Genomic DNA, 23,143 nt, shown 5'->3' with positions numbered 1-23,143 from the left:
CAGTGCCTTGGTACTGCTTAATCATGGCCGGGGCCAGTACTGCTAGGATCCCTGTTTGCAGTTAAGGGAACTGAGGCTCTGAGAAGTTCACTGACTAGTTCAAGGTCACACAGTGACTGAGTGAGTTAGCGGCATGGGTTGGTGGGGGCAAGACGTGAACCCAAGGCAATTTCATCCTTCATACCTTCTGCCCCCAAGGAGAAGCAAAAGCCAGAGGGGTGAGAGGAAACATCAGGGTAGGCAAAGCAGCCACAGGGCTGTGCAGAGCCTTGAGCAGAGGAGTGCTGGGCCTCCAGGCTGAGGCCCCTGGGCATCAGCTTGCCCCAGCCCTCTTCCCTCTGACATACGCTGGCTGCTACCTCAGGCAGCCCCTTTACCTCTTTGGACATCTGGAAAATACCAATAGCAGTACCAGCCCATCCTGACCAGCTGGAGCTGCAGATGAAGGAAGGGTGGGGAGAAAACCAGGGGAAACCCCTCCTCCCAAGAGATCCCCTGGGTAACATCTGTCCTTCTTTCCACTGCTGGGGTAAGGGCCTGGCATCTGAACCCAGCCTCCCCAGTTTTGGATTCTAGTTCCCCCACCATTAGCTGGCTAGTCTTCAGTAAGCCATATAACCTCTCTGGGCCTTATCTGTAAATGGGGAAAATAAAATGGAGTTGGGAAGAATAGCTGAGATAATGCAGATGCAGAGTCCCTTGCAAAAAGTAAGAACTCAGTGATTATTTTCATCCAGGACTGGGATTATATCTTTATGTGCTTCCTGCTCTTTTCACTTAAAATTATACATTAAAAAAAGAGCTTTAGGCAAGGTGTGGTGGCTAGCATTGAGATTACACCTGTAATCTCAACACTTTGGGAGGCTAAGGAGGGAGGGTAACTTGAGCCCAAGAGTTCGAGACCAGTCTGGTCAACATGGTAAGACCCCCGTCTCTACAAAAATTTAAAAATTAGTTGGGCATTTTGGCATGCACTTGTGATTCCAGCTACTTGGGAGGCTGAGGTGGGAGGATCACTTGAGCCCAAGAGGTTAAGGCTGCAGTGAGCCGTGATGGGGTCACTGCACTCCAGTCTGGGTGACAGAGAGAGACTCTGTCTCAAAATTAATAAATAAAATAAAATAAAATAAAAATAAAAATAAAAATAAGGAGCTTTACATATTGAGCCCTTACTGTGTTACAGGCGCTGGAATACACATGGTACGGACATCATCTTACTATTCTTTTTTCCAGGGGTTCTCAAAGTGTGGTCGAGGGGGTTGAAAATCATTTTCATCACATTAGGAACTTGTCATTTTCTCTCTTGTGCTCTCACAAGTGTACGGTGGAGTTTTCCAGAGGCTGTATAACATGTGAGATGGCAACAGGCTGACTGCAGAAGCAGATCTGGGAAGCCAGCTGCCTTAAGTCAGACAGTACAGAGCTTTGAAAATGTAAAAGTACAGAGCTTTGAAAATGTAAAATTCTCACTAATGGTTGTTTTTTTTTTTTTTGAGACAGGGTCTTGCTCTGTTACCTAGGCTGGAGTTCAGTGGTGCAATCACGGCTCACTGCAGCCTCGAACTCCCAGGCTCAAGTGATCCTCCCACCTCAGCTTCTCCAGTTACTGGGACTACAGGCATGTGCCACCACGCCCATGAATCACTAAATTTTTTTTGAAAATAGAGTTATTTTTCATAAAAAGTTATTTATATTGACATTTAGTGGGTTAATTATTTTTATTTTTAACTGAATTAATAAATCAATATTTTAACAGGGTAAATATATTCATTGATATAACCCACATAAACAAAAGCTCTTTGAGGTCCACTTTTTTTGTTTTTGAGATGGAGTCTTACTCTATTGCCCAGGCTGGAGTGTAGTGGTACAATCTCAGCTCACTGCAACCTCTGCCTCTTGGGTTCAAGCAATTCTCCTGCCTCAGCCTCCCGAGTAGCTGGCGTTACATGCGTGCACCACCATGCCCGGCCACGAGGTCCTGTTATTATTATTATTATTATTATTTTGAGACGGAGTTTTGCTCTTCTTGCCCAGGCTGGAGTGCAATGGCATGATTTTGGCTCACTGCAACCTCCCTCCACCTGCCAGTTTCAAGTGATTCTCCTGCCTCACCCTCCCAAGTGGCTGGGATTACAGGCATGCGCCACCATGCCCGGCTAATTTTGTGTTTTTATTAGAGATGGGGTTTCGCCATGTTGGCCAGGATGGTTTCAAACCCCTGACCTCAGGTGATCCATGGACCTCAACCTCCCAAAGTGCTGGGATTACAGGCGTGAGCCACTGTGCCCAGCCTATTTTTATTATTATTATTATTATTATTATTTTGAGATGGAGTTTCGCTCTTGTCACCCAGGCTGGAGAACAGTGGCACAATCTCAGCTCACTGCAACCTCCACCTCCGGGGTTCAAGTGATTCTCCTGCTTCAGCCTCCTGAGTAGCTGGGATTACAGGCACCCGCCACTACCCCTGGCTAATTTTTTTTTTTTAAATTTTTTTAGTAGATACGGGGTTTCACCATGTTGGCCAGGCTGGTCTCAAACTCCTGACCTCTGGTGATCCGCCCATCTCGGACTCCCAAAGTACTGGGATTACAAGCATGAGCCACGGCGCCCGGCCAAGGTCCTCTTTTCAAGAGTGTAAAAAGGTCTTGAGACCAAAAATTTGAGAATGACTGATTTACACTGTGAGCATTAATTATAACTTAGAGAACATCAGTTTAAAGGCTGTCTAGGCCAGCCAGGGTGGCTCATGCCTGTAATCCCACTGCTTTGGGAGGCTGAGGCAGGAGGGTTACTTGAGCCCAGGTGTTCAAGATCAGCCTGGGCAAAGTAGCAAGACCCTGTTTCTTTTCTTTCTTTTTTTTTTTTTTTTTGAGACGGAGTCTTGCTCTGTCACCCCGGTTGGAGTGCAGTGGCGCTATCTCGGCTCACTGACTGCAAGCTCCGCCTCCCGGGTTCACGCCATTCTCCTGCCTCAGCCTCCCGAGTAGCTGGAACTACAGGCGCCTGCCACCATGCCTGGCTAATTTTTTGTAGTTTTAGTGAGACGGAGTTTCACCATGTTAGCCAGGATGGTCTCGATCTCCTGACCTCACGATCCGCTCGCCTTGGCCTCTCTCAAAGTGCTGGGATTACAGGCATGAGTGACCGCGCCCGGCCACAAGACCCTGTTTCTACAAAAATAAAAAAGTTCAGCCTGGTCAACATAGCAAGACCCCGTCTCTATAAAAAGTGGTATATCATTTTTAAAAAAATAAAGAGAAAATCAATAATTAATTAAATACATAAGTAAATAAAGGCTAACACCCATAATTTACTTGACGACTCCCTGTTGCTGGATATTGAGGTTACTTCTGATCTTTTGCTCTTGTAGCAGCATTGCAGTGAATGCTTTTGTGGCTGAATCTTTCTGCATAGCCACATGTATTTCCTGGACCACAGGGAACATGTGTCCTGAAAGCTTTTTTTATCATTACCTTTGCTCTGAGCTAATAATACCAGCCAGAAGCAACCTGCGAAAGAGAGGCGGGGTCCCAGCTCCTGTGGCTAGTTGGAAGACTTCAGCCCCCAGGCAAGGACAGCCCCTTCCCAGACAGCCCCACTGGTATAAGAGGGGAGCCTGAGGGCCTGGGGACTGCCAGCTCTGAGGAGGGTGGAGGTGGGCTGAGAGGGCAGGGTTGCCTGTCCACCCCAGCTGAGACAGGAGGGCAGATGCTCACACGCTCGGCAGGTAGAAGTGGTCCTTGGCGCGATGCTGCAGTGAAGCCAGCTTAGACACCTGCTGCAGCAGCTGCTCGCTGGGCCGGCTGGCCGGCACACTGCTGAAGAGTCCCTTCAGGTAGTCAGGCAGGACCTGCAGGGAGCACCTGGGTGAGGGGCTGCCAGGCAGGCACGCATGCAGGCACTTGGTTGCAGGGGACCTGGGGACATGCATGTTTAATGATTGCAACCCCATCCTCTTCTGGGGTAGGATGGCCTATTACTTTCCTGGGTTTTGGGGAATGATGGCAGAAGCACATAAGGGTGACGTGGGAGGGCTGTGGCCTTGATGCCCATGAGGGAGTCCCCACAGCAACCTTGTGTAGGATGTGGGCTGGCTGGTGAGAGCAGAGCATCAACACTGCAGTGTGGACATGTATCTATCAGGCCTGCTGTTTCTCAAAACTGAGTGTGCCTGAGCCACGGGAGGGCTTGCCAAAACAGACAGCCAGGCTGGGCTCCTGAGGGTCTGAGGCAGGAGGTCTGAGGCGGGACTTGAGGATTTGCCTCCCGTTTTTGCCAGTCCACAAGCCTCAGGTTGAGTAGCATGGTGCTGGACTGCACAGGGCCATGCTTCAACAGTGACACCACGTGGCCACAAAATCTACGTGACCATATTGTGTACAATTCCTGAAGTTTTGGCACCAGTTCCACAAAAACACACACTTTCTGTCCAAGCACTTCCACACATACTGGCACAGTAGGAGAAAACCTAGACTTTGTAAACTCCATGATCCTGACTTAGAGGACTTCTAAGTCTCACAGAATAACACACAGACAAAAATGACAGTACTAGCAAAGCCTGGCTTAGCACTTGGAGCAAAGGACAGGCCCACGTTCAGAGGAGGAAGACATCCGAAGGAAAGGGGAATGCAAAGAAGGCCTAATGGAAGAGGTGCTGTTTGGGGGCAGCTTGCTGGGAAGGACTTAAATAAGCCAGGAAGCGCAGATGGAGGGATGGCATGCGCAAAGGCTCTCAAAGGTGGTGAGGGCTGTTTCGACTTCTCCAAAGAGACCACATAGGGGAGCAGAGGCATCAGGGCTAGAGACGTCCACAGGGCCTGAATCATGAACACTTCAAACACCAAGGCTGTGGAGTCTGATTCACAGGCCCAGGGGAGCCTAGAAGGTCCCAGAGTCCAGAGAAGCCTACGTGTGCTGACCTGGTTGTAGTGCATGGTCACATATAGCTCATTCTCGAACTTGAGTGGCTGATCCCAGAGCACACGCCGGAACCAGAGCATGTAGCCGCCGTCCACCTGCTCCATCTCTGAGGCCACATCCAGGATGTAAGCACGGCGACTGAGTGGGCACACATGCTGGCCTGCAGAGAGCAGGGAGGCAGGGCTGGGTGGGGGCATGTGTGCACACACATGTGTGCACCTGTACAGAGCATGTGTGCAGACCCCAATCTGCTACCCAGGTGAGGTATCACCTCGGACAAGCCACCTGCCTGTTCTGGGACACAGCTTCCTCATTAAAGGAGAGCATGCTTGTCGAATGGGGTGTCCTATGTTTTACTGAAATATTGATGACCACAGATGGTAATAACTCCAATTCAAAGCTTTAAGTAATGCTCCATTTCTCCTGGGGAAAGAGGGGCTCCTGAGGAGTGCCCCGAGTGTGGCCTGCCTGGATCTGGGAAAGTGCCCTGCATTATTCTCAGAGAAGGCCCAGCTCCTTTCCAGAGGAGGCTGGGAACAAGGACAAACACAAGAGGCCTCACACTATGAGACCCAGTGGGTGCCTTTCTGCAGACCTCCTTCAGGAGAGACCCCTTGCCAGGTACCTGGCATAGGTGGGGGTGGGGAGGATTGGGGTCTGAGCCTGGGAGAAGCTCAAGTTTTTCTCTCTTGCACTGACATTTTTGCCACCCATCTCACACCTGCAGTAAAATCTTACTAAAGAGAGGGAGTTTGGTATGATTACATGATTACCACTGTGTGACTGTGAGTAAGTCACAACTTCTGTGGCAGGCTGAATAATGACCCCTCCAAAGATGTCCAGGTCCTAATCCCTAGAACTTATGAATCTGTCACTTTCCTGGCAAAAGGCACTCTGCACATGTGATTAAGTTAAGGATGTGGAGATGGAGATGATCCTGGATTATCCAAGCAGGCCCAGCGTCATCAGCACATGGGTCCTCATAAGAGGAAAGCAGAAGGGTCAGAATCAGAGGAGGAGATGTGAGACCAGAAGCAGAGGCTGGCAGGGAGAGAGATATGAGGATTCTACACTGCTGGCTTTGGAGATGGAGGAAAGGGCCATGGGCCAAGGAATGCGGGCAGCCTCTAGAAGCCGGAAAAGGAAAGGAAACAAATTATTCCCTAGAGCTTCCAGAAGGAACCTGGCCCTGATGCCATTTTCATTTTAGAACTTCTGACTTTCAGAATTATAAGGTAATATATTTATGTTTTTTTAAGCCACTAAATTTGTGATAATCTGTTATAGCAACAATAGAAAACTAATACAGCCTCCCTGGGCCTCAGTTTTCCCATCTGTAAATGGAAAAGCTAACAGTCTCCATCCACTTCATAAGGTTGTCGTGGGGATTAAAAGAGTTCACAGAATGAAATGCTTTTTTTTTTTTTTTTTTTGAGATGGAGTTTCTCTCTTGTTGCCCAGGCTAGAGTGCAATGGCACCATCTCAGCTCACTGCAACCTCCTGCCTCACCCTCCTGAGTGGCAGGCAAACGTCACCATGCCTGGCTAATTTTGTATTTTTAGTAGAGATGTGGTTTCTCCATGTTGCTCAGGCTGGTCTCGAACTCCCGACCTTAGGTGATCCACCCGCCTCAGCCTCTCAGAGTGCTGGGATTAAAGGTGCAAGCCACCATGCCTGGCTTTTTTTTTTTTTTTTTTTTTTTGAGATAGAGTCTCACTCCATCACCCAGGCTGGAGTACAGTGGCATGATCATGGCTCACTACAACCTCCGCCTCCCAGGTTCAAGTGATTGTTGTGCCTCAGCCTCCTGAGTAGCTGGAATTACAGGTGCACACTACCATGGTTGGCTAATTTTTAGTAGAGATGGGGCTTCGCCATGTTGGCCAGGCTGCCCTGAAACTCCTGGCCTCAAGAGATCCACCCGCCTCGGCCTCCCAAAGTGCTGGGATTACAGGCATGAGCCACCACACCCAGCCTGAAATGCTTTGAATTGTACCTGGGGCACAGCATCCGTTCAATAAATATCAGTTATTAGGACCGTTTTGTTACCTGCCATTCTCCCCTAACGTCTTAGCTGGACTTGGGCAGGCAGGGCTGATGGCACATGGCTGAGGACTGAGGCAGCGGTAGGGAGAGCTGGCTGGGGGTTGCTGGAGCTGACCAGCTGGTGACAGGAGGCAAGACCATGATCTAGAGTGGGCAGTCAGCAGATGGAAGGGGCTTTGGGATGCATGACGGTCACCTAGGGTCCCAGGAGCCCTCGAGAGGGGCTAGTGACACCTCGGGAGGAGCTTCTCTGGCCATTATTAAGGCATGAAAGGCAGGAAAGAAGGCTTGCACCTATAGGTTCCTATAGGTTCCATAATATGCGGCGCTATTAATGGAAACCTTCCCAGGATGTAATCTCCTTGAGGGCACGGCCTGTGTCCTCACATTGAGCATGCCCTGAGGGACAAAGGGAGGGATGAGAGAGGGCTCTCATCATAAGGTGAGGCAAACTAAGCAAAGCAGAAAGGGACAGATAAAGGGCTGGGCGTGCTTGGTACACACAGAGATCCTTCCACATGGGGGTCAAGGGGCTTCCTGGAGGAAGTGGCACCTGACTTGGGCCCTAAAATCTGGGTAGAGGGCCCCACATGGCACAAGGCCCGGGGATGGGAATGGGCCCAGCATGCTCAGTCTTCCTGGCACTCACCACGGTTGGTGACAACGAAGATAACATATTCATTGAAGGCCTCAGGGCGTGTCAGAGCCATCTCAGCACATATCTCTTCCACCACATCCAGGGCCACCTGGGGGTGGGGCGGAAGAGATGAGGCCATGCCAGTTGGGCTTGACCTCTGTCCTTCCGGCCCCACTCAGGCCCCCAGAGGCCATGTGTGGAGTTCCTCAGCCCTCTTCACAAAGGCGCACAATCCTCTGAGGTCTCTGAGAATCAGCCTCAGGCAGGGAAAGAACACAGCTTGTGGTCTGAGACTTAGGTTTAAAATCTGCTTCTGTCCCTTTTTTGCAGGATGACCCTGAGCCAGAGGCTTAACCTCTCTGAGGCGCAGTTTGCTCTTCTGAGAAATAAGTCCTGCCTTGTGGGGCTGTGGGGGAGAGCCTGGGAGGGCTCAGCATCATTGGGGGCTTACTCCACCCCCATCCTGGAGCCTGGGCTGTCCTTGTCCCTGCCCCTCCAGTACCTGGCTGCAGGAAACATTTCTTCACTTACAGTGCATGTTTTGATTTTGAGATGGCGTTCAAGGCCTCCAGGAAGAAGAAAGAGTTGCCTCTTGGAACTGCGGCCTGCCTGGGGTAGGTAGGTGGGAGAGGGATGACAGGTTGGGTCCTAGGATCTGGGACAGCCCTTGTCTCCTGCCCTGGGAGTTCCCAAGCCAAAGGATCCTGGGCTGGCACGTGTAGGAACACTTGAGCACCTGGACCGTGCAGGGCCTGTCTGCAAGCCCCTGAGTGCAATGCACCTGACAGAGAGGTCTCTGGGCAGGGCTTGTGTCTCCCATTCATTTTTTTGTGTGTGTTTGTTTTTGTTTTTTGACATGGAGTCTCGCTCTGTCACCCAGGCTGGAATGCAGTGGCACGATCTTGGCTCACTGCAACCTCTGCCTCCTGGGTTCAAGTAATTCTCCGGCCTTAGCCTCCCAAGTAGCTGGGATTACAGGTGCCTGCCACCATGCCCGGCTAATTTTTGTATTTTTAGTAGAGACGGGGTTTCACCATGTTGGCCAGGCTGGTCTCGAACTCCTGACCTCAGGTGATCTGCCCGCCTCGGCCTCCCAAAGTGCTGGGATTACAGGCATGAGCCACTACGCCCAGCCTCCCATTCATTTTGAACCCACTCCCACCCCATGCTCACCAACATGGCCCAAAGCTCTATGCTGCTGGGGAGCTCCAGACGACCTCCGAAGCGCAAGGTTTTCTGCAGGTTCTGCTCACAGGCCTTGGCGATCCCTGCAGAAGCAGGGAGTCCAGGCCTTGCCCACGGTGGACTGTGGGAGAAAGGGGCTCGCTCCTCTTGCCACCAACCATGAGCCCACTGCATTCTCTCCACAAGCTGTGGGGAAGGCATTTACTCCCCCATTTGACAGTTGAGGAAACAGTTCAGACGGGGACAGTGACTTGCCCAAGGTCAAGAGCTAGAGGTTAAGAGCTGGATTTGAACCCACATCCCACGTGGCTAAGGACCTTTTATCTAGCCCATAGTCCCCTTGGCAACCTATACGCCTGGAAACCGCTGTCACCCTGAGCTGCTGACTGGGGAGCTTGTATCTCACAGGCTCTGTGGCTAGGGTGATGCAGCTCTGCTCATGCCAGCTGGGATACCCCACCAACTGCCCTCCCTCACCCAGGCCTCCCAGTGCAGGAGACCCCAGCATCAGTGCTCCATTTCTCTGAGTCAAGAGTTCTAGGGCACATTCTGTTGCTTTTATGCATCTGGGAGCTCTTCCATAGGGAGCTGGGTCTATTCATCTGTGGGTTGAATGTTTGTTAATTGAATCAGAGAGAAGCATTCAGAGGCAGGAAGGGTAAGGTCTCCTATCTCCTCCACGGCTGCCATGGTGACTACAGGAGCCCCAGCCTCTTTCTTAGGGAGCCCCAGGGGTTGCTATGGAAACAGCGCTGAAGAGTGGCCCCCCCTTTCTCCATATTCTAAGGGGGATGATACCAGCTTGGGCCCACCTCTGCCCAGATCCCTCAAGACCCTTGCTGAGTCCCAACAGTCAGAGAGGCAGGGCCGCACCCCAGTACTCTGGATTCTTGCCCACCTCCTTCTCTTCTCCCACGTACCACATATTCCCACTCCTGTCTTTGCTCCTGTCACTCACTCCACCTGGAAATCCCTCCTACCCAGGGCAATACTTCCTCCAAGGAGTCACCCCTGACCACCCCCTCCATTAGATCAGACAAACCACCACGCCAGCCCCTGTGAAACCTTCACAAATGTTTGGGGAGTATATTAATATTGGTAAACATTGCTCAGCACCTGTGAAGAGTGAGGCCCTCTGGGTTTCCCCTCCCACCAGCTGCCCACCCAGTCCCCAAGGGAGAAACATGCAGCCCTGGGTTCCCACTCATTGACCTCTCACCCTGAAAGGGCAGGCCTGGGGTCCGGCTCACGTCTTGGAGGAAGCGAGTGAGGTGTGGGTGGAGGACCTCAGAGCAGCTGTGGTAGGCGGTCACGATATACAGCAGCCTCCAGCCTCGCTGGCAGCTGTCCCTGCAAGGACACATGGGGGCCACATCACAGGTGGCCACAGCACTAGAGTGTGCCAAGAGCCTCCTGGGATTGAGCTGAGACAGATTCCAACTCTCAGGCAGCTCCTGTCCCCTGAGGATGCCCCTCCCTGCGCAGTGATATGCAAAAGGCATATTCTGCTTGGGAAGTCAGGATTGGGGATAGGGACAGAAGGGGATGGGGCCCCAGACATCTTCCCCAGGTAGGGGAAGCACTGAGACTCTTTCCTCTCCTATTCTTCTCTTTTCTGCCTCACAACAGGTAGGGAATCTCTCTAGGGAGGCTTCTGGGAAAAGGGTAAGCTGCTGAGACTGTGTAGAGGTCATGCCAGGTAAGGCCCAGGGCTGGGAGGAGCAGGCGGACAAGCTGAGTGGTTCTAAAAATCCTGAGGAGATGGAGAGCAAGTGAGGAGGTAGTGCAGATGGAGACAGGAGGGTGGACCTGATGGTAACAAGAGCACGCACACATTGGGCACCTACTGTGTGCTGGCCCTGCATGAGTGGAACACAGTAATTCATCTTCACATGGTCCTGGGTGTGAGGGTTTCATTTGTAGGGATATCTGGTGTCTGGGAACAACACTTGGGCTTCCTTTGGGAAACAACCCACCCCGCTCTGGATCCCTGTGGTTTGGAAATGGGCATGGAAGTCAGGTTTGGTCAATGTGAACACCGCAGCCCCTGGCCACAGTGATTGGCCCAGGGATAGGCATAGTTGGTTCAGGGTTGAGCATGTGACCAACTCAGGCCTGTAAGGCTGGATTTAAGAATTTCTACAGCAAATATTGGGTCAGTCTTGCTTTCTCTGGGATTGCTGAGCTGTCGCCCCAGACCTGCCACCTTGCTACTCTGTGGGAGAGGCTGTTTGGGAATGATCAACACAGAGGAAAGCAGAGCCAGAAGATGGAGAAAGCCTGCTTCCTAATGACACCTGGATCCAGCTATGCCTGAGGCCACATACTCACTTCTCTGAATCAACAAGTTCCCTTTTGGTTAAACCAGATTGAGTTGGGTTTCTGTCACTTGCAACTAAGAATCTGGACTTACACATTATCATTGTCATTTTACAGATGAGGGCACTAAAGTTCAGAGAGCAGAAATGGTGTGTTCCAGACCAAGTAATTCCAAAAAACGTGCTCTATTGAGTGAGGATGAGGGTGAGGGGAAGATAATCCAGGAGGGGTCAGGCCTGAGGAGGTGGGAGGCTGAACTGGTCCCTCCTGGAGCATGGACACAGTGAGGGGATGGTGGGGTAAAGTCCAGTTCACTCACTGCTTGGAGCTGGTATTGTCTGTGATCTGCTTCACAACTTGGCAGTAACATTCATCCCGCATGACCTCATGGTCCCCGCACAGCTGAAGGAGGGCAGGGAGGTTACACACCAAAGACATGCGAGGGGCTATGTCATATACCAGGTACATAAGAACAGGGTGGGCACCTGAAGACAGGCCTGGTGTCCCTTTCCCAGCCCCCTCCCCACCAGCATGATGCATTCCTCTTTGGACCATGGGAGAGGTTTCCCACCCTAGTGTCCTGTGACTCATTGACAGATGGGGAAACTGAACCACAGAGCAGGAAAGGGGGCATCTGGCAAAGTTGGCTGGACTGACCTTCAGGAGGTTACAAAGCACGTCCAGGTCACTCTGGCCCTTCAGTGGGGCATCCCCCATGAACCTCATTACAGCTGTAGGAAAGACCTATCCCACTCAGACCCACCAAACCCCCAGTTGCCCACCCACCCCAGGAAGCCCCAGGGCTGAGCCCCTCCCTGGGAGCCTTGGCCACAGGCAGCTGGGAGCTTCTATTCTCTTAAATGTGTTCCATGTCTGAGCTGGCGGGAGGGAAAGAATCTGAAGATCAGGGAGGAGTGGCAACCAGTAGAGACCACACAGTGCTGGATCCCACCTAGCCCAGAGCCCTGGCTGCAGTCCCACTCCCACACCTAGGAACATGTCGGTGGCCATCTTGCTGAGGCTGCTGTCACTGAGTTCAATGAGGGATTCCTGGAGGGGAGTCTGTAGGGGAAGAGGGCTGTGTCATGATGGAGGAGGGACACGTCAGAACAGAAAGGGGACACATTGTGTTCCGAGGCCATATGATAACAGGAGGGTCCACGTCACAAAAGGGGAGCCAGGCCCAACACTGGGGACAGAGGCTGTCCTTGGGAGGGAATCAGGGTGCTGAGAATCAGAGGGTCTCACTGAGAACAAGTTTGTTGGCCCCAGGGGCCTGGGAGGGGGCCCCTGCATCACCATTTTACAGATGGGGAAACTGAGGTCCGGGACTGGACACCTTGGTGAAGCAAAGCATGTCCTCCAAGGTTCTGGACTCCCGAGGCTCCTTGGATTTCAGCCTGAGGCCATCCCTGCAATGGGAGGTGGGTGCTACTGACCTGTCCTGCCCAAGCCTTGGCTACATCCTTTTCCACATGGAAAAGAACCCCCAGGGAGGGGGTTCTTGACCCACCACTGATCAGTCTACTGGTCACGAAGACCCCCAGAGGCAGGCACTGAAATGGGCCTCACACCTGGGTGGTCTCTCATCTCTCCCACCAGAAGTGGGGCCTCCAAGACTGACAGCCTGCAGTTTGGATGGCAGCAAGAAGCCCAGCACCCTCCCACTGTGGGGAAGAGGGGTGGGGCCGCCACTCACTGGGGTCTCCTCTGAGGGTCTCGGAAATACTTCTGGGCAAACTCGAGCATTGTGTAGGGTGGGAGCGCCAGGGCGTCCTCCCCATGGTCAGCAGAGCGGGCCCTGACTGGGGGACCCTGCAGAAGAGGCGGAGCTAGGAAGGCCCAGTTCGGCCACACCACGCCTAGCCCTTCGGTCAAAACTCACAACGCAACCCCTAGCTGACTGGACCCAGATTCTCAAGCCGCCCACCCACCCATCCCTCTGGACCCACCCGCATCCCGTTGTTCTTACCCGTTCAGCCCGCCCACGCCTTTTACTTGCTGTGCTAACCTGGCTCCCTGCCCCACTTGGCCACGCCCTTGCCCGGGGTTGACTTCCGCAACTGCCACGTCACAGCTGACCCCGCCCCTCGCTAGCTCCACAAGCCGCCCACTCACCTGGCCCCGCCCCAAACCCAGTAGACTTCACCAACTGGCGGGCCCAGGCTGGTCTGACCCCATTGTCCTGATTACAACCAGCTGATCTTCATCGTTCCCTACCCCATTTGGCCACACCTCCAACCATCTCTGGTCCCATCTCCCGGGTCTCACCTGCGGCTCACTCTACCTGGTTCACCCTCACACTAGTCCAAGATCAGCCACGCCCCAAGAGCCTGGCCAGGCCCTTGGCCCACCTTATCCCCACTCGCCTCACCCCTTCTGCAGCGGCCCCTTCCCCCTGGTCTACCCCGCCCCACCCCACCCACACTGGTCTCACCTCTCTCCTGCGGCCCACCTCCTGTGCAGCGGCTGCAGAGGCCACAGCAGCGGCCACGGCGGCTGCTCGGCCGCGGCCTGGCTCCGCTGGCAGCTGCAGGAAGTCGGGGGCAGCAGCGGGCTGCACCAGCTCCGAAGGGAAGCGGCCCACGCGCCCGTGGATGGTCCCGAACCTCCAGCCTAGGGGTGGGTAAAAGGTCTAAGGCAAACAGGAGGGTCTTGTCTTGTGACTAAGGGGGTCCTTTAGGGAGATTTGGGTACCTTCTTAACCCTTCTCTGGAACTCTATGAGGCAGGCCAGGCCATCGAACCCATTTTACAGATGAGGAAACAGGCTCAGGGAAAGAAAGGGATTTTCTCAGGGCCACAGGACCATAAAGGGGAAGTGAAGCAAAAAGGCAAAGCAGGGTTTGTGGACTCTCAGGTCATGTGGAGACATAAAGAGAGATTCAGGCCACAAACATGGAAATGCCCACGGAGACCCCTCAGGCAAAGCAGAGGGCTGGGCTGTCTGGCCACCAACAGATACTGACAGGCCACGGCTGGACTTTAGGAGATCTGACCAGCCCAGGCCACTTTCAGGCACCAAGAAACCCTCACTGTGCATCTGCACCACAAGTGGGTGAAACTAGGATGCGCCCTGTATGGGGTTCCAGGTTCTGGGGCACACACCAAAGTCGGGGCCTCTACGTCGCAGCTCCTCCAGGTACACCACCTTCCTGCGAACCACGCAGCCAGCACTGTAGCCTGTGGGCCAGGCTCGGGTCAGCATCTGCCAGGGAGGCCCCCTTGGCCAGCCTCCCCCTCCTGCCCCCAGCCCACCCCAGTGGCACTGACCCACTCGAGGTGGCTCTAGGGGCTGCAGGTGTATGATGTCACCCTTGTGGAAAGCCAGCAGCGCAGGGTCCTCAGGCAGGAAGTTCCTCACAGCAACCACGTAGTCAGAGTCCTGGGTCAGCCAGAGGCAGGGTGAGGGCAACAGCCCTATCACCCCACTCCCAGAGGCCTAGGGCCACCCCTGCTCCTCACATCCTTCCTGACTCATCAGGGAAGGGAGCCTTCATTAGGTGAGAAGAGGGAAGGGCATTCTGGGTGGAAGAAAGGGCTGGAGGGTGAGTCTGAGGGACACAGATGGACTCTAGGGCACACACATAGGCCTTCCCCACTCAATCCCTCACAGACTTTCCTGCTGAAGTCTTCCTCGGGCCTGGGGCACAGAGATGACCTGCCCTAGGCCTGGGGGCTGCCAGTCAGGAGTGGGCAGAGGGGATGGAAAGAGATTGAGATGCAGTGGGCGGGCCATGCAGCCAAGGCAGGAGGGTAAGGAGTACAATTGCTGCAGACCTCAGAGGAGGTGCTGTGCCACCCGGCAGGGGGCATTGGCAAAGGTTTTCTGAAGGAGCAGGCAAAAGGGAGAAAGCGTATTCCAAGTGGAAGGCACAGCCAGTGCAAAGGCCTTAAGGTAGACAGAAATCTATGGACACAGTCATATTTCCCCGGTACAGGGAGATCCCTGTTGCTGGCTCTCAGCCTGGGTGGAGGGAAGATCTGTGAGAAGATCCTTACCTTCTTCAGCTCCAAGATGAAGTCATCTACCAGGGTCTTGACCTGGTGCGCTCGGGCTGAGAAGAGGATGACCTTCTCACTGGCCAAGTTGAACTCCAGCATGTTCTGGGAGGGCATGGTCACAAACAGGATATCTGCAAAGCTGGAGGATGGGCCGGTGGCATGACTCCCCTGCCAGAGGGATGCCCTCCTTCCACCTATTGTGCTGCTTCTGATCCTGTCCTGCCCCATTTGAAGCCCAGCCCCACCTTGGCCCCATTGTGCCAGCTCCCACAGGACCCTAAGCTTCCTGCTTCCCCTCTCTGACCCAGGCTGTGGCTTCAGCTCAGTTCCTACCACCCTTTGGGCCGACACTCCGGCCCCTCTCCACCCTTTGTCCCTTGGTCCAAGCTCTAAATCTAGATTTGCGCCTACCCAAATCTCTCTTTCACCCATTGACCAAATTCTCTCCATCTTTCAAAGCATGCAGGTTTTACCTAACCAGTTAGCAAGGTTCCATTCCCATCCTCGTGTTAAAAAGGACAAAAGGGACTTCTAGCAGGGGAGGGAGTCTGAGTACTCAGTAAGGTGTCACTGCTGGCAGTGGTTCCCTCCCCAGCTGCATCAGGATTTGGTCATTTCCAGCACAGCTGCCCCTCTGCACAGTGCTGCTGCTGTGCAGGTTGGGGGGAGGGCAGGGGAGTGGGTGCCTAGCTCAATCCCTTCCTGGCTGTGTGACCTGAGACAAACAACTTCTCTCTCTGAGCCTCAGTTTCCCCAGCTCTAAAATGGGTTTGCTTCAATGGCTTGGCACAGAGCCTGGCGCATCATGGGTACTTGGTTAAGTGGCTGTGGAGAGGAAGGAAATGCCGATGCCAGTCTGTATCCCAGTCTCCAGCCAGCCCCACTTCACCCCTGCTGGTCACCTGTATGCACGCAGGACCTGCAGCTGCCCGCCGGCCTCCTGGCCACCCTTGACCATCCTCAGGAGTTTGATGCCCACGTGGGACACAGCTAGGAGCTGCACACCAGTGCCCACGCTGCCCTGGGGCAGAGATGAAGGGCGTGTGAGGATCCTCTCGTCTCATCCCTGAATCGTCTGGACAGGTAGGGGGCAAGTGAGGGGCTCGCACCGTGGCGGGGAAGATGCGGGAGAAGTAGACCTCCCAGGTGTCTCGTGCACTGCTGACCACGGCCCGCTTCACACTTTCCGTTACCAGAGGCCTCTGTGTGTCCAGCTGGTTCTGGGCTATGGGAGGCCAGGTCTGGTCAGGACCCTCTCCCCACTCCCCTGGCAACCCCCATCTTGGGGATGTCAGGGAGGGAGGTGGCTGATACCCAGCAAGAAGGTATCTGACCAGTGTCTATACTAGAAAACTGAAACCCAGAAATGGATGAGATGGCCAGGACACACAGTGTGTCAGGCATTGCCAACCCCAAACATGCAGCCCGGCCATGCGAGAGGCCAGAGAAGCAGAGCAAGGAGGCACATGTCTGGGAGATGGTGGGCCTGGGCTTGTCAGCCTCAGTCTCCCTCTGGGACAGGGCTGGCTGTGCCTCTGACTGGTTGCCCCATCAATACCCCTCCTCTCCCCCGAGATACCAAACAAGGCCTTCATCCTGAGCCTCTCATCCTCAGAGATGCGAAGGCAGGCCTCGGAGAGCGTGTCGTGCAGGATCTGTGGGAACAGGCTGTGATGCAGGCAGCACATGGGACTACCCCAGCCGGGACCCAGGCTGGACTATACTAGGGTGAGTGGCAATGTGGGAGGGGTCCCATTTTGCAGCAGTGGGGTCATCTGTAAGCTGGGTCATCTGTGTAAATCAGATCCCATTTACAGGGCCCTCTCCTTTCTCCTCACCCCCACAATCCAGGCCACCCTTCCTAGGCCACTGTTCCCTAATCTATATAGGGGGGTTTACAGGGTTTACATTTGATCTCTGGGCCATGTCTAGCTCAGACAGACTATGGCTCTGATTAGGTTGAACTGTGGGCTCACTGACCCTGCCCATGGGAGGGGGAGATTCAATAAAACAGCTGCCCATCCTCCCCCCTGTCAAGGACCCCAAATCCCAACATGCAGAGGCAGGCTTTGCAGCTAGCTCATCTTTGCGTCCACACAGCCCTGCTGAGTTCACTGAGACAGAAACGGGAGACAGGACCTCACCTGCCGGAACAGGAGGTCAAGCTGCACAGGATGGCTGTAGCTGTCCTTGGGGTAAAACACCTGCAGGGGCGGGGCTTCAGTGGGTACTGTCCGACTGCCCCCTGGCCTTGCTTCACACCCGGCCCCGCCCCCTAGATGCAGTTCCGCCCCGGCTGTAACTCCACCCCTGGTTTCAGCCCGGCCTTTTTCTGTCCTCCTGGGCTCGCTCCCCAAGTCCTAGACCCTCCTCTGCCCGCTTCAGCCCCTCCCCTGCCCCGCTTCAGCCCCTCCCCGGGCTACGGCTGTGCTCGGCACCTCTTTGCGCAGGAAGATCTTCCAGGGGGCGTCCTGATAGCCGTAGAAGTTGGGATTGATGAGGCGGTGCAGCCGCGTCTGCAGGAGTTCCTCAGGGGGCTCCAGCGATCGCGAGGGCAGAGCTGGAGAGCGCGGGGATCAGGGAGTCAGGAGAAGGCACCTCGTTTTTTTAATTTAATTAATATATATATATATTTTTGAGACGGAGTTTCGCTGTTGTCCGCCAGGCTAGAGTGCAGTGGCGCAATCTCGGCCCACTGCAAGCTCCGCCTCCTGGGTTCAAGCGATTCTCCTGCCTCAGCCTCCTGAGTAGCTGGGATTACAGGCGCCCGCCACGACGCCTGGCTAATTTTTTGTATGTTTAGTAGAGATGGGGTTTCGCCATGTTGGGCCGGCTAGTCTCGAATTCCTGACCTCAGGTGGTGCGCCTGCCTCGGCCTCCCAAAGTGCTGGGATTACAGGCATGAGCTACTGCGCCCGGCCACAGGCACCTCTTAGGATGAAGTGGGAGAGGCAGGGCGGGTGGAGGAGGGGACCCAGGAGCGGTCCACGGAAACAGCTGCTCACAAGTGTCACATATGACCCAGCCTTTCATTCAACACATAAAAACACCTATTGGATGTGCCCACCACCATGCCCAGCTAATTTTTGTGTTTTTAGCAGAGAAGGGGTTTCACTATATTGGCCAGGATGGTCTTGATCTCTTGACCTTGTGATCCGCCTGCCTCGGACTCCCAAAGTGCTGGGATTACAGGCGTGAGCCACTACGCCCAGCCAAAACACCTATTGTATACAGGCCTGGGCTAAAGGCTGAGATGGCCCCGCAAATAAGGTAAACAATGCCCCTGCCCTGGAGTTTAGTGCCCATGGCAGGTGTGGGTGGCACAGATCATTCAGAAACAAAGCTCTCACTGCCCGAGGCTGGGGTGGCAGTAAAGCAGGGTGGTTTAGGATGGATCCTGGAGAGCTGGTCTGTGAGGTCCTTCACTCCTAGCAATCTGGGCAGACCTTGCCGAGGTGACAGAGGTGACATTTGAGCTGTGACATGAATGGTGAGAAGGAGCCAGGCATGCAAAGGTCTTGGGGAAGAGCATTCTAGGCACAGGGAACATGCAAGGCAGGAGTGGGCTTGGAGTGTTCCGAGAACAGAGAGGAACAGAATGTGCCAAGGGGAGGAAGAGAGGAGATGAGGCTGGGGAGGTGGGCACATCATGTCGCGTCTCATAGGCCACGGTGAGGAGTTTGGAGCTTATTGTAGGAGCCATCAGAGGGTTTTTGTCAGGGGCGGGATGGGAACTGCTTTATAGCTGTTAAGATCACTGCAGCTGCTGAGAGACAAAGGGTGTAGAGGTTAGGGCTTCAACTGTGATGCCAGGAGGCCTGAGCTGATATCCCTGGTCTGACACTTTTGAGCTGTGTGACCTTAGGCAAGCCAGTTAACCTATCTGTGCCTCCATTTCCCCATCTGCAACATGTAGGAACAACAGTGCTACCTTGAAGGGTTCTGGTAGGATTACATGAGGCCAGGATGGGCCTGGCTTGAGATCTGTGCTACTTAAGTATTGACATTATAATTACACCAATGTGCTCACAAGATGTACACAGGGGCTCAGGGACATAGACACACACACTCCACCGACACACTCACCTGTGCCCACAGACTTCCTCATATACTTGGACACCCTCCCCTCCCTCCCTCCTGGCCCTCTCACCTGAAGTGGGTGCCATGGATGGCCTTGGTGCACTGGTCACCGGCTTCACCAGGGCCACGGCCTCTCTGGACACCTGTCCCACCCCAAAGAGACTGCTCAGGGGGCAACAGGCAGGCCCTGTGGAGGGGCAGTGGCAGGGGCTTATAGGGGTAGCTGGTTTCTGAGGATCCCTGAGGCCCCTCTTTGTCTTCTGTTCCACCTGGGCTCAGCCCCACCTTCCCCCCTCACCTGGGTGCCAGGTGCAGCTGCCAGGTGAGTCATCTGCCCTTTCAGGATCATCAGGGCCTCCTCGTGAGGGTCTGGCCGCTTCATGAACACTTTCCCGCCATCCTTCCTGTGGGCATTGGAGTACTGTGGTGGGTTGACACTGAGTCTCCCTTTCCCATCACATAGTTTGACAGTAGGAAACTTCCTCCTCCTCCACCACCCCCTATCATTATAAATGAGAATCCAGGGAGAAGCAGAGACTGGCCTGAAGTCCTACAGCACAACCTAGACAACAGCAGGGCCTCATCTGGACTCATCAGTATAAACAAACTCCCTCCCTAACAGGAGCTGGGCAGGGCGCTTCAACCCAGTAAGCTGGTGGGCCATGATGGACACTCAGGCACAGTGAGGGGGCTGGAGGGCTGGGGGCAGGGGCAGTGCTGACCTGAGGGCCTCAGGCCGGCCTCCCCGGAACGGCTGCTGGTACTGCCTGACAATATTCTTGATCTGCTGTGTGGGCTGTGGGAAGTGCTCAGAGTTGAGCGTAGAGTACCGGACCAGCTCTGGGGAGGGTGAAGCTGTGGGCAAGGGGCGTGGTGGGAACAGGGTGAGGCCACAAGGGGCACAACCACACCACCAGGCCTGTTCTGGGAAGCCCCAGAGGCTGGGATAGGGCACTCACTGGTTTCTGGAGAAGCCTGATCCTGAGCTAGAACAGGGGCAGCCACAGGCTTGATGGGGAGCCTTGGAGCCTTGGCCAGAGGGGCTGGGGCCAAGGGCTTTGGAGTGGCACGCAGGAGCACGGGTTTGGCAGGGGGACCGGTGCCTACAGACGTCGGCTGTGCCTCTGGTGCTGGGGGTTTCTGTGGAGAACAGGACGTGAGGGTGGGCTGCCTGGGATATACCAGGCTGCTCTCTGGGACTCCAGATCTCTGTCAGAGATGGGTTGTGGAGCTCCTGGGCTCAAAGAGGCACAATAGTGCCCTGGAGCAGCACAGCATTCCTCTTTACAGCTTGTGTCTCCAAGCAACCCCTGCACCCTGGGCAGGCCAGGCTCACCTCTGCGGGCAAGGATCTCAGGGCAGCACTCAGGGGCTGCTGCTGGAGTGCCATGGCCTGCAGGGTCATCTCCCGGGCCTGGGGAGAGGTGGCAGTGGTGACCAGGCAGGTCCATTCTCCACCCCCCAGCAGTCCCTCCCTCACTCACCAGCAGCACGGCCTGTTTGTGGATGAAGGCTTGCTGCAGAGCCAATGTGGAGGCATCCAGGCCTGGGACTGAGGGGAGGGGGCAGAAGGCACAGATGGCACCGGAGATGCCCTCCTCCCTGTCCTCTCAGCCCCCATCATGCTGTGGCTGCCTCCATTCTAGCACACCAGCAAGTGGCTCTGGCCCTGCCCGACCCTGGAACCACCCTGGGGAGGCACTGACTTGGCTTTGGCTCTGGGGGTCTCCTGGGGGCGTCTTCAGTACCACTACTGCTGCCTCCACCGGGCTGGCCTCCCCCTTTCATGCGGTAGGCAATGGCTGTTGGCTTCTCCAGGTCCTGGGGGCAGTGGGTGGCTCAAGTGACCATCTCATTGTTGTACTCCCAAGGTTCCATGGCAACAGGCACCTGACACTGGCCTCTTCCCCACCCTCTTGTGGGAGGGGGCAGCCTCCCACTGGCTCAGTGTCTGCTGTATGCTCAGCCTTTACCCCTATGGCATCCCAATCAGTCGTATCCATAACCATATGAGCTCCCAACCCATCCCCTCTTCCCCAGAGGAGTAAACTGAGGCTCAAGGAGGGGTTGTGCCCTGCTCAGGGCTGCATATCATGCCAGGGGCAGTGGGGGTGGGGTGGGCTCTGGAGTTTCCAGAGTGAGTAAGGGTACCTGAGGGGTCTTGTGAGATCTGGGGCCAGAAGACCTGGGGACCAAGGTCATTCAACTCCATCCAGATAGAGATATTTTAGTGGCCCCGGGGGGCTGGCTGCCACCAAAAGTGCACTTCTTCCCTTTTTTTTTTTTTTTTTTTTTTGAGACAGGGTCTTGTTGTTGCCCAGGCTGGAGCACAGTGGTGCAATCACAGCTCACTGCAGCCTCAGACTCCTGGGCTCAAGTGATCCTCCCATCTCAGCCTCCTGAGTAGTTGGGACTACAGAGGCATGCCAGCACACCTTGCTAGAGGTGCACTTCTAACTGTGGGTCCTTCCAGGATCAGCCAAGAGCATCTCTAGCTGTGAAGAGACCCTCACCCTTTGTCCAGCCTCCAGCAGACATCCAGTTGGGACACACCACCCCATGACCCTGGCTGTGAGAAGCTCTCAGGTCACCCTGTACAAGTGTGTGACTTGGGTGTACATGCTGTGCCTGCTGTCTGCAAATGACCCACCCCACACCATCCCTACCGCATCCCCGTAGGACAGCACAGGGTCGAAGAGGCTATCCAGGTAGCAGTCCAGCCCCTTGTGGGGCACAGCAGGCTCTCCAAGACTGTCTGACTCTGGAGGGGAAGGCGCAAAAATGTCAAGTTCTTTTTTCTTGACGATTTCCACCCCACACAGCCTCTAAGGCTCCCTCCCCAGCAGAGACAGCAGCCATTGTTGGTTGACCTTGCTGGGTTGCTGTCCCTCTTTGGGCCTCAGTCTCCCCATTTGTACCGTCCTGATTGTGGCTGCTGTACCCATCAGAGTCAAGTACTTTGGGCATGTGCTCCTGGGGCTGGGGTCTAGTGGACATGTCCTCATCCGAGTCCCAGCTGTTCCCAAACACCCTGTGGAGAAAAGGAACGTGGAGCTACTGACCCCCAGAGAGATCCCAGAATCCCCCAAATTTTCTTCTGCACCCTGGTATTCAGTGGCTTTCTCCATTTAAAAGCAGGATTCTTTGGTGAACTCTACCTCCTTAAGAACCTGAAGTCTAAGTTCAGGGCTCAGCCTGTCCCAGCAGCTGGGAGGGGCAGGCCTTCTGCCTGGGAGTGGCCGGCCTTCTGCCTGGGAGTGGCCATCTGTGAGGGGGTCCCCCATAGCTACCTACACTTTGGGGCCTCCCCTGCTGGCTGCAGGCCCCTCTGCGCCCACAATGAAGTAGGACTTCTGTCGAGGGAAGTCCCTGATCAGCTCCAGGTCCGACACCAGGTCTAACACGTAGTCGTGGCCAGCCAGCTCTGCCCACTGGACACCATTCTTCATGGCCACGGTCCAGCCGCGCCAGCCATCTGCCAGCCCCCTGGTGATGGCATGCACAGGAATGGAAATGAGGGACAGAGTCATCAGGCACTACCTGGGGAGATCCTGGGTTATAAGCCAGACCCTAAACATGAACAGAGTGGACCCTATGGGACCCCCTGGGGGATCTGACCTCCCCCCACAACATTCCAGGTACATAAGAGTGTGCTGGGAGGGCATCCTAGGAGCCAACCTGTGCCTCAGAATGTCTCCAGCCACCTCTTCCCCCGTACTCCAGGAGTGCACCGGGCAGGAGAACTGGTCACCTGGGGCGCAGCAGGTGCCGGGCTCAGGTTGGAGCATCTGAGTCCAGTTTGGCTGTGCCTCCCTGCTTGCTTCTTCCTTTCAGGCTTCCTGTATCTGTAGCCTCACTTCCCTGGCTCCCATTTCCTGGGCCAGGTCCCACCCCCACACACAGACTTTCACGCAGAGCCACATCTGAGAAGGCCCCTCCCCAGCTCCA

The 23,143-nt window shown here is 54.8% G+C and overlaps 1 protein-coding gene across 2 annotated transcripts in view; it reads right to left on the bottom strand.

The window, feature by feature from the left end:
- The window catches only part of MYO15A (myosin XVA), a 73,205-nt gene that overhangs the window by 8,344 nt on the left and 41,718 nt on the right, over positions 1–23,143 (bottom strand). For both annotated transcript variants that reach the window (XM_031011040.3, XM_031011041.3), the window contains 31 exons: positions 22,874–22,946; positions 22,490–22,681; positions 22,066–22,226; positions 21,862–21,956; positions 20,902–21,016; positions 20,680–20,747; positions 20,532–20,609; positions 20,155–20,335; positions 19,918–20,050; positions 19,494–19,599; positions 19,266–19,338; positions 17,554–17,675; positions 17,260–17,319; positions 16,695–16,770; positions 16,225–16,340; positions 16,018–16,136; positions 15,113–15,254; positions 14,384–14,495; positions 14,219–14,293; positions 13,549–13,727; positions 12,811–12,926; positions 12,451–12,523; positions 12,101–12,173; positions 11,769–11,842; positions 11,431–11,513; positions 10,012–10,142; positions 8,781–8,875; positions 8,139–8,216; positions 7,620–7,716; positions 4,923–5,083; positions 3,720–3,853 (listed from right to left, as the gene is read on the bottom strand). In XM_031011040.3, the coding sequence (XP_030866900.3) occupies positions 3,720–3,853; positions 4,923–5,083; positions 7,620–7,716; positions 8,139–8,216; positions 8,781–8,875; positions 10,012–10,142; positions 11,431–11,513; positions 11,769–11,842; positions 12,101–12,173; positions 12,451–12,523; positions 12,811–12,926; positions 13,549–13,727; positions 14,219–14,293; positions 14,384–14,495; positions 15,113–15,254; positions 16,018–16,136; positions 16,225–16,340; positions 16,695–16,770; positions 17,260–17,319; positions 17,554–17,675; positions 19,266–19,338; positions 19,494–19,599; positions 19,918–20,050; positions 20,155–20,335; positions 20,532–20,609; positions 20,680–20,747; positions 20,902–21,016; positions 21,862–21,956; positions 22,066–22,226; positions 22,490–22,681; positions 22,874–22,946 (3,391 nt within the window). The remainder of the gene's footprint in view (positions 1–3,719; positions 3,854–4,922; positions 5,084–7,619; positions 7,717–8,138; positions 8,217–8,780; positions 8,876–10,011; positions 10,143–11,430; positions 11,514–11,768; positions 11,843–12,100; positions 12,174–12,450; positions 12,524–12,810; positions 12,927–13,548; positions 13,728–14,218; positions 14,294–14,383; positions 14,496–15,112; positions 15,255–16,017; positions 16,137–16,224; positions 16,341–16,694; positions 16,771–17,259; positions 17,320–17,553; positions 17,676–19,265; positions 19,339–19,493; positions 19,600–19,917; positions 20,051–20,154; positions 20,336–20,531; positions 20,610–20,679; positions 20,748–20,901; positions 21,017–21,861; positions 21,957–22,065; positions 22,227–22,489; positions 22,682–22,873; positions 22,947–23,143) is intronic.

The sequence above is a fragment of the Gorilla gorilla genome, chromosome 4 (assembly GCF_029281585.2).
Source record: "Gorilla gorilla gorilla isolate KB3781 chromosome 4, NHGRI_mGorGor1-v2.1_pri, whole genome shotgun sequence".
Taxonomy (NCBI): Eukaryota; Metazoa; Chordata; class Mammalia; order Primates; family Hominidae; genus Gorilla; species Gorilla gorilla.
Note: the sequence above shows the minus strand (reverse complement) of the source record. Positions and strands in the feature narration are given on the sequence as shown.